This window comes from Nicotiana attenuata, chromosome 3 (genome assembly GCF_001879085.1).
Source record: "Nicotiana attenuata strain UT chromosome 3, NIATTr2, whole genome shotgun sequence".
NCBI classification, from domain to species: Eukaryota; Viridiplantae; Streptophyta; class Magnoliopsida; order Solanales; family Solanaceae; genus Nicotiana; species Nicotiana attenuata.
Window position 1 is genome coordinate 27,998,555 of NC_031991.1, and position 10,511 is coordinate 28,009,065.

At 39.1% G+C, this 10,511-nt stretch overlaps 1 protein-coding gene across 2 annotated transcripts; it reads left to right on the forward strand.

The window, feature by feature from the left end:
* On the forward strand, positions 3,809-10,231 carry LOC109223440 (far upstream element-binding protein 2-like). 2 transcript variants are annotated; one of them, XM_019387746.1, is made up of 8 exons: positions 3,809-4,159; positions 4,824-5,305; positions 5,721-5,906; positions 5,982-6,080; positions 6,224-6,295; positions 6,413-6,526; positions 8,619-8,891; positions 9,004-10,231. In XM_019387746.1, exons 1-8 carry the CDS (start codon positions 3,934-3,936, stop codon positions 9,910-9,912), a joined length of 2,361 nt encoding a protein of 786 aa, XP_019243291.1. In that variant the 5' UTR covers positions 3,809-3,933; the 3' UTR covers positions 9,913-10,231. The 2 variants fall into 2 exon arrangements, with proteins under 2 accessions (XP_019243291.1, XP_019243290.1); XM_019387745.1 differs by having other exon boundaries at positions 3,810-4,159; positions 4,821-5,305; positions 9,004-10,198.

Genomic DNA, 10,511 nt, shown 5'->3' on the forward strand with positions numbered 1-10,511 from the left:
ATAATAGTGTATAAGGTGTGTTTCTAACGCTACATATACAATATTATACAAGATTATACATAATTATACAAAAACCTGACTTCGTCTTTTTTCTTGCGTCTTTTCTGAAATTTAACTCAAATCTTGCTCAAATCTACTCCAAATCACTTCAAATTTAAATTTGAACTCCTTTTAATATTTTCAATCAATTGGAACAATACCCAATCCAAACAACTAACAAATTCAAAAAAACCCATTTTCAAAAGCAAAGCTTTGAATGGTCTTCAATGGTGGACTTCTACTCTTCAATTTTCTTTCATTGCAAGCAAGTGACACAAGAGGAGAAGCAGAAAATACACGGCTCTTTGAAGCATATGTAAAAGATGTGAGAAAAAGAGAGTGAAATTAGGCAATAGTTATGAGAACAAAGAATTAACTCCATAACTTTTAGAAGCAATGATTGTAAAAACACATATTTTGAATTTGCAAGTGCTTTCAAAATATGTACAATGTGGGCTAGGTGGGGTAAAACTTAAAAACATGGGCCATTTTTTGTTATGGTGTGAAGTCATGTGTATTTTCTTGTAATTCTTTCTTTCTTAATGTGTGTTTGGCTAAAGGGTGCCAATATCTTTAAGTGAGGCTCTTTTTTGGCTAATTGTTAGGGTAAGTTGTCACTTGTCACCTAATGTTGTATTCTGGGCCGGGCCAAACGGGCCCGGGCTCAAGCGGGCTGGGTTCTGGCGGTCCCGGACTTCATGGGCTCAACGGGTGGAACCAGCCCATGACGGGCCTAAGCCCACATGGTCCTGGGCTAAATGGGCCGAGCTCACGGGCCCATACGGGGCTAATGGGCTTTTTTATTTCCGGGCTATTTTTTTTAATTTTTTTTGTTTAATGCAATTTCTTGTAAAACATATATGTATATACTAATATAAATTGCTTTCTTATACATGGCTATATAAATATATTTAGTAAATATAATATAGAAACCTAATTATTAAAGTGCTTGAAGAAAAAGTAAAATAACAAAACAATAGTAAAACTAAATTATCATGCATAATAAATTAATAACAAAGTAAAACATTAAGCATAANGTATGTTATGTATATATATTCCATTATATAATTTGTTGTAGTATATATTGTATGTTATGTATATATATTCCCTTATGTATTTTCTTGTAGTATATATTGTATGTTATGTATATATATTCCATTATATAATTTGTTGTATTATATATTGTATGTTATGTATATATATTATAGCTTATAAATAATTGCAAGTTAAAGACAAAAAAATATTGCGAAGAGATATTCAAGGCTAAGGGTATGTTTTATAATTTTTATTACCAAAAATGGCATATCTTTCTTAATCTTCTTCCCCCCAATGGAATGAGCACAACAAGGTGCTAATACCACTATTTAAAGGAAAAAAAACTAAAGAAGATGTGCCAAAGTACAAGTTACACCATAATCTACATTGTATCTCTAACAAATCTCATAAATCCTTCAAGGTTCGGAGGAGGTTCCGTTGGTGGTGGCGGAAAAGAAGCTTGTTCATCACCGCTTCCGGGCGAAGCAGCATCCTCCGCAAGTTCCGCTATCATTTCTTCATAAGCTTTGTCTATCTCCGGTTGTGATTCTGCAAGTCCAAAGTTTCTTCTTTTCGAGCGGATCCAATCTCTGAATAGTACTGATTTTTCCAAGGTCTCCCTCATAGACGCTCTATGATCACCTATTTGAAGTCTTGCTTGACTGAAAGCGCTCTCTGATGCAACTGTTGAAGCTTGAATAGATAAAATATCCCGAGCCATCCTTGCAAGAACCGGAAAATGTTTTTCCCTTGCCTTCCACCATTCCAAAAGATCAAAGGTGCCGTCTGGATTCTCCTTTTCAAGTCCCTGCGACAAATAAACTTGAAGCTCATTTAGATGTGAAGTCTCATCAAAATTATCACCTTGAGAACCCCTAAACTCCGTCCAAGATTTAAGTGCTTTTAGGCCCGCAACTCTTTTAGACGATTGTGAACTAGACGAAGTAGGGGTTGGAACATTTGGCCTAGCATGATCTAACGCAAGTTGATAAGCATTATAGATTGTTTGAGCATTTATTTTAATTGAGGCTTTTGCCTCTGCAAGTGTAGAAAATTCCTCAACTGAAAGATCTAAAGCCTTATAAATATTTGAGTACCAAAAGTGAGGACCTCCTAATTTCATTGTAGGATTTAACATTGCAGCAACACCATAAATAGGGGGATAGGGAAAAAATATTTTTTAAACTTTTCTTTCATTGCATTTATAGCAAGTTTATAAATTTCCCCACCCTCCGAAAATTCAACAAACAAATCACATAGTGCTGCAATATCTACACTTGTCCCCTCTTGCTGCGCTTTCATTTGTAAATATTTAACTTTATCTCTAGGGTGTGTTTGTATGTGCCTAGCCAAACTACCCGTACCGCTACGGTCTCCAGTATATTTATGCGCCAGCTATTTCCCACAAGTTTTACACTTAGCCTTATTTTGTTCTCTTACTTGAGTAAAAAAATTACAAACTATTGATGTTTCTAGGCGTTTAGAAGGTTGCCTATTAAAAGTAGGGGTTTCTACAGGTGGGTCGGGCGGGGCATCAGTTGGGTTATTAATAGGACTAGTAGGTGTATCATCTAAATCCGGTTGGGTTTCATCTACATCCTCATTTTCCTCATCATTTTCTAAGATAGTTTGATTAGGATAAAGAGCATTCATAACTTCTTCATTTAATTGTTGACCTGGTGCAACATTATGGCAAAATTCACTATCGGAAAATTGAAAACAAGGGTTATCACTATCAAGAATAATAGGAGCAGCAGGACGGGTAACATGTCTGGGTCGAGGAGCCGGGGGAAGGGTGGTAGGTTGGCGACTACTTTCACAAATTTTAGCTTTTCCCTTACCACCAAATATTTTTTTCAAAGAAAATGCCATATTAATTACAATTATGCAAACTAAAACACACAAAAATATATTCTTAAAACTTAAGAGTTGGAACGAGTTTACCGAATTGCCGAACAACTTCTTGAAAATTGAAAATCGTTGAAGACTTGAATACTTCAATTAAACAACTTCACAAGTTTTCACGAAATTGCAATAATAAAATAAGCAATTATAGAAGAGAAATTAGATATAGATTGAGAGAGATTGAGAGAGATTGATGAATTGGTGAGTAAAAATGAAAGAATGAGGGGGTATTTATAGTTGAGAATTGGGAAAACGTGTAATTATATAAAGTTTGGGGGCCAAATGGCTATTTTTTAAAGTGGCCAACGGATCAATTTTGAAGGCCAACGGCTAGATTTTAAAAATCTGACCGTTGGTTTTTTTTTTTTTAATTTTTTTTATTTTTAAAATTAGCCGTTGGAGTCCGTTGGGCCCGGTTGAACCGGCCCAGGCCCGCCTGCCGGTCCCGGGCTCGTGGGCTCCTTGAAGTAGACCGGCCCGCCACGGGCCTTGCGCACCATTTGGGACCGGCCCACTGAGACCGGTCCACCAGGCCCGTTTGGCCCATTTGAACCGCGGTCCCGGTCCGGTCCCGGGCTGGGCCCCGGCCCACAGTGCAGCATTATTGTCACCTGGTGCAAATTCTCCTAATTTTTTGCTAGTTCAAACTACTTCAGGGTAAAAGCCATGGGCCTACTAACAAAAAAGCCCAAGTAACCCATTACGGATAGCCCAAATATCCCATCAACAACATGGGCTACAAACCCTAGTAACCCAACCCTAATCAATCTCGACGTACTGACAAAAAAGAAAAGAAAAAAATCTAACCAACTTCCCTATATATAAAAATCTCATAAGCATATCTTTATTTTGCTGTCTCTTCTCTCTTCAACCAATTTTTTTTTTCGGATTGCACTTTTGCTACAGAGTCTGATATAGTGAAAAGCATAGTCGTTAGATTTCGGATCAGAGAAAATGGCAGAGGAAGAAGTGATGGTGGAAGCAACAACAACAAGCGGCTCGGTTCCATCGGATCATCACAAGAGAAAGCTGGAAGATTTGGAACCTGAAGAAGTCGGGTCGGACCCGAAACCGGAAGCGGAGTCGGATTCCGTGCAAAAACCTCCTGCTGATGAGGAAGATGTTGATGGGTCTGAAGCTAAAAGACCTCGTTTGGAGGATAACAAAGCTAATGGATTAGGTATTAGAGCTAACCCTCGGTAGAATATAGTTTGTTTTAAAGTTTTGCATTGTGATTTTTGTGCAGTTTCTTGGGTGTTTTTTGGTCGTTATTGGTTTTTTTTTCTTGTACAGAGATAAAGCTGATCATTTTGGTTTATTTTCTTTTGTGGTTTGCTTTATGTCTTGCATTTCTTGGAGTGATTTAACCTTTCAGAGATTTATACGTTTAGAAAATATACAGAACTTTTACAACTTTTTATTTGCATTTTGCATAATATTGCATGATACGAGTTTAAATGGGATAACATGGTCACTGATTCATATAGCTGACCCCAACTTATTTGGGACTGACGCGTAGTTGTTGTTGATGTTGGGGTGTTGCCTTATGCCTTGCATTATGGTATGTGCAATGTTTTAGGTCCTTATGATGTGAAATTATTGTGATGGAAAATTGTTTTGAGGAACTACTTTTGATCTTTGTGGGAAATACTTGAGAAAGGGAATTGTGTTTTGTGCTGAGCACTTGAAGTGGGCTGTGTAGAAAGAGTGGATATCTATGTAGTGAATGTTTATAGTGAGTTGATATTTTGTTGAAGAGTATTTGGAATTGTTGTAAAATGTGAGAAATATCAAAGATTGTGTATGGGAAGTTTGAAGAGTTCTTTTTACTGTTTTTCCAGCAGCCCAAAATGGTTATGAGGAGAAGATAGAGGAAGAGCTGAAAGAAGATGACAATGTGCAGCCGTCAGATGCAGAAAAGAATGATGCTCACCCAGAGGTGTCTCAAGAGGTAGCCACGGAAGTTCCCGAATCAGTTAGCGAACAACCTGCTGATGCTGGTCAGCAAACAGGGGATGTTGAACATTCTGATGCTGAAAAGATTTCCGAGGCAGAGAAGAGTTCACAGGTAGATGAACCATCTAAAGGTGACATTCAGGAGCTTGATGTAGAGAAGAGTACACCGGTCGATGAGCCGTCTAAAGGCGAAGGTGACATTGAGGAGCCTGATGCAGAGAAGAGTACACAGGTCGATGAGCCGTCTAAAGGTGACATTCAGGAGCCATCAGCTGAAGCACCTGAAACAGATGGTGTTCAGCTTGATCAAGAGCATCCAGCCTCTGATGATCCAACAATTACACGCAAAATGGAGGTCCCCAATAATAAGGTGATGAGAAGACGACATCTGTCGAAAAAATTGTTTTGTCAATTATGAAGTCTGAATTTATATTCTCCTAGTGGGGTAATCAGCTAGGCATGTGGAGAACTCCTGGCATTTCGTACATAAGCAGCCAGTTTAACAAGCTCTAAAGTATATCAATTGTGTGCCGAATTGAGTCACTTTCATGTGGGAAAATGACTATTTCTTTTGATGTTAAAGAGTGAAACAGAAACGGATATTTTCGGAGCTACACAAGGTGAAAATCTTAAATCAAAAAAACCTGGTGATAAGAATATTTTTGGTCATGATTAAGTTGACCCTTGTAGAATTCGCAGTGGATATTATTTGGTCTTCCTGTGTGCTATTTCACCTTGTCCAGCATTTGACTTGAATCTTATAGAGTTCTATGTAACTGGTACAGGTTGGGGTTCTTATTGGAAAATCCGGGGATACTATTCGATACCTGCAATACAACTCGGGAGCTAAAATTCAGATAATGCGTGATGCTGATACAGATCCACATGCTGCAACCAGGCCTGTCGAACTGATTGGAACATTAGAAAATATAAATAAAGCTGAAAAATTAATAAAGGATGTCATAGCTGAGGTATGTGGTTTGTCTTATGACCATTTCCTTTTGTCATCTTCCCAACTTTTATGGTTTACAATGTTGGCTCTTTAGGCGGATGCGGGTGGTTCTCCTGCACTTGTGGCTAGAGGCTTTGGCACTGTGCAGGCTGTGGTTGGAGAACAGATCGAGATACAAGTTCCAAATGAGAAGGTTGTATTTCTTACTTGTTCCACTCTCTTTACCTTTCGTCCCTCCCCAATTCGTCTGGGGACTTTGTGGGGGCAGAGGAGGTTATTATTTTGGTTCTTTAGTTTCCATGATTGACAAGGGCCTGTCTTCTTCTCTTGCTCTAGGTTGGTTTAATTATTGGAAAAGGTGGGGAAACTATCAAGAGCCTTCAGACAAGATCAGGGGCACGAATTCAGGTATTGATAACCCTATGATTTCTGTTGGCACATATTTTGTGCAAAGTAGTTTTACTGTTAGAGGCAATCAATTCACTTGGATAAATTATCATAATTAATGTTCTACTATTTCCCTAGCTGGTTCCACTTCCTTCTGATGGAAAAGAATCTAAAGAAAGAACAGTGCGAGTGACTGGTGATAAAAAGCAAATTGATATGGCAAGAGAGATGATCAAAGAAGTCATGAGTCAGGTTTGTTTGGATGTTCTGCCTTATTCTTTAAGTGCGCTTGTGTGAGGTCCATTTAGGTGTATTTAATGCAGTTTAATATTTCAGATCAGTATTTCTGATATAAACGTATTTCATTTCATTTATGTTAATGGCCATTTCTTGAACACTTTTTCTATAAGTAACTGTTTCTTGAATACGCATAGTTGATACTGTGACATGCCTACAATCGGGTTTGAGCCTGGAATTTTGGACAGAAATGTTTGTTTAGGAACTATCAGTAAATTTCAGATGCAAATCTCGGACTTAAGTAACATAAAGCAATGTGTTCTTTATATAACATAGTATATTTTGAGCTTTACTTTAGTGGCAAGAGCGCAGTGTATGCCGCGTGAGTTAGATGTCACTAGCTCAAACCCTGATACCGGAAAAGCCTAATGTTTAAGTTGAGAAGGGTAGATGATGGGCGGCTGCCCCGAGTTTACTCAGTTATCAAAAATTAACTCACTACAATTTGTTGATGTGCAACATCTGTTGAATTTGATGTATGTGTTATGGAAAATCGTGTAGAATGAAGTTATGCCTCCTGTTTTCTGTTTAGCAGTTGATTTATTCTTGTATAAAATGACAGCTTACAAGTTCAATTAGAAGTTACATGTTAAGAATAAACGTATTTAGCTGATCTTCTGAAGTAATAGTATGGCTCTTACCAGTAGGAGGGAACCAACGAGTTTTTGGAACATTTGCATGTTTCTTAGTGTCACTAAGGGGGCATAAAGTTCTCTGCTTACAAGGGGTCAGTGTGAAAACTCTCTTAATGGTTTTACTTGAGGCACTTGTTTAGGTAGAATATGGTGCTGTACTTCTGCCTTGCTCATTGTTTACAAGTTCCAGTTGGTGACTTTGCTAGATCTGAACTGCTGAAGGAATGTATTAATGTACTCTTAGGATTAAATTAATTGCCTATCTTGTAGTGGTTACTCTGTTATGTGTGGTGAGTAGGCGTTTTGCATGAGATGAAGAAAAATGTCACATGATGGGAGCTTGTTTCTTAGTGAACGTTCATAAAAGTTTGTGTGCCGGGTCAATTGAATACAATTAAAGAGAATGTTGTGTTGAAATGGGATGTCGGTTGCCGTGATTTATATTTGTCAATGGGTGCCAATTTCGAATTGGTTGGCTTTAAAAATGCAGATTTGGATTTTGTCTTTGACATCGCAGCATTGCGTTGGTGTAGCCATAGACAACTACTATTCACTCTCGACCACCGAAGAGAGGTATCAAGCATTAACCCTCGCCATTGCAGATGTTAATAGTTGGTAAGATTGCTTCGAGACTTAAAAACTAAAAATGATAACAATAGTAAGGTTATTATATTAGAAGAGTACTCTCTGGATACCCTATGCTCTATGCAAGACACCATGTTGCAGAATGCCATCACTAGTTAAATCATCTTTATTGAGTGTACTGTATCCATGATGAAATCTGATATCATATTATCTTAAACATAGGAGCACTGAATAGTTGGCCTTTTGACTTGCATTAACACATGGTGTTTGGAAGTAGTATGACTACCATGGTTACACAATTGAATGCAATAAAAAAGATAATCTTTATTCAAGAACTGGATATTGATAGTTCTGCCTCCTGGATACTATGTGCATGTAATTTTGAAGATGCTTGATATGTATTTACTAAATGTCAGATGATGGTTTGTTTAGTTATCTGAAATAGTATCAAGAAACATCAATCTCTTTTCCTTGATAGTGTTATGGGCGACTCATCTGATCCCATTTTGGCAGTTGTGTTCGATATTTTCTTGAAGCGTCATTAGATTGTTAATTCTGCTTTTATTCTTTGCATTTTCATCAATGCTCTTGCTATTTACTATTCACGTTTTATTATACCTCAATGCAAGTACAATCTTTGGATCTGTGTATGTATGTTTTCTTGCAGTTATCCTGCTACAGTTCAAGCATCTACAAGTTTCATTTACTTCGTTTGCTGGCAGCTATTCCTGAGCTTGTCTTATTTTTATGCTTATATTTTCTGTTTAAATCTGCAATCATGTGGCTAACTTCTCTAGATGTCTTTCTTTTTCACAATGGCGTGATAGCCTGTAAGGCCATCAACACAATCTTCAGGTTATGGTCAGCAGGCATTTCGCCCACGTGGCGGAGCTCCTCCCCCACAATGGGGGCCCCGAGGTGGTCATCCTGGGCAGTTTCCAGGTTATGATTACCATCAAAGAGGACAATATTCATCTCGCAGCCCACAGTATCCACCTCCTGCCTATGGAAATTATCCTCCACAGCAAGCACCAAGAGGCGGATTTGGTCAGGGTTGGGAGCAAAGGCCTCCAGCCTCTATGCAGGGCCCTCAGTCACAGGTTGGTGTTTATAGTTATTAATTGCACTATATAGCCAATGCCTCAGCATTTGCTTCCCTCTTTAAAATTCATACTCCTGCTTTCTGGTCCTTTAACGGGTCTGCTTTCTCAGGCAAACTACAACTATGGGCAGGCACATGGTCCAGATTATGGCCAGTCATACACTCATCACCAAGCACCGCATGGACAAGGCTATGGGCATGGATACACTGATGTAAAATATGATCACCAGATGGCACCACAGAATCAGTATGGAGGACATGGACCTTCTCAGCCAACTTCTTACCCTCAAAGTGGTGCACATCCCAGCTATGGCACACACGAACAATACGGTAAACCTCCTTCATATGGTATGCATCCACAGGCTTCCCATTCGCAACCTTACAGCCATCCCAGGGCTAATCAACCCGGAGAAGTGCCATATCAGCAGGGTCCAGCTCCATCAACTCAAGGATATGGTGCTAGTATGCCGCAGCAGCAGCAGCAGCAGCAATACCCCTATGCATCCAGTGGGCAAATGCAACAAACTTACCCTGCATATGGATCCACCGCTACCGCCGATGGATACAATCACCCACAAGCTGTTCCAGCTTCTGGTCCTGGGTATCCTCAGCAGAGTGCCCAGCCTGTTCCTGGATATGGTCAGCCTGTACCACAACAACCTCCTGCTTATGCCCAAGCAGCCCCTGCTGGAGGTTACAGTTCCTACCCTTCACAGCCCGCTTACACTGAACAGCAGGCGACGAACAGTGCAGGCTATTATCAGGCACCAGTTGACCAAACTTACAGTGGTGCTCAGGCTTCAACTACTTATAGCGCACCATATACTGGACAGCAAGCTTATGCTCAACCAGCTCCAGTTCCTGCTGCAGCCCCGGCTCAGCCTGGTTATGATCAATCCATGGCTCAATCAGGTGGTTATGCAACTGTACCTGCTGCTGCTGGTTACGTGAAAAGTGTCTCACCCCAGCCTGGTTATGCACAGTATGATGCTAATCAGATGTATGGCGCCCCAAGGTGAACTTGTTGTCTGAAGAAATTGTTTGAGGGAATGTGTTCTGGTGTTCTTGTTCACAACTAGGCTGTTAGTTCGTATTAGTTTGAATTTCAGATCATTTTCATGGCACATGGAATATTTTATTAGTGCAATGTGTAACTCTGTTTTTGCTTTGTCAGCATCATACACGCCTAATCATAAATGCTAAGAATTTATGGGAAGTCGTATTTTCTGCTTTACAAACTTTTTGTAGGCATATGGAACTCTTGTGCTAGTGGTAGAAATGTATTTTCCAAGTCTTGCGTTGGTAGATTTTCAAATCTATTGTTGACAATTTCAGCTTAATGCTTTATCTTTAGATATTTTTGTGCAATATCAAACATAAAATTTAAGCTATTTTTATAGATATCTTTAAGGAATAGGGTGAGGATGGCCGTTGATTTCCTCGCCAAAGTGCAATTTCACCATATGATTGTGCGTACAAAATTGGGTCCTTCAAAAGAGTTTCTATTGGTTGAAAATGAGCATTTGAAAGTTATTTATGCATGTACCTTTTTCAAGTGTAGCGTGCCATTATTTTTCCAAAGGTATAATACATAATTAGTACAGAAAATGGTCAAAAA

Excerpts from the sequence above, each read along its gene's own strand:
- LOC109223440 (XM_019387745.1), top strand. The coding sequence starts at position 3,934 with ATGGCAGAGGAAGAAGTGATGGTGGAAGCAACAACAACAAGCGGCTCG. Across the intron at positions 4,160-4,820 it reads TAACAAAGCTAATGGATTAG|CAGCCCAAAATGGTTATGAG; the intron begins GTATTAGAGCTA and ends CTGTTTTTCCAG. Across the intron at positions 6,296-6,412 it reads GATCAGGGGCACGAATTCAG|CTGGTTCCACTTCCTTCTGA; the intron begins GTATTGATAACC and ends CTATTTCCCTAG.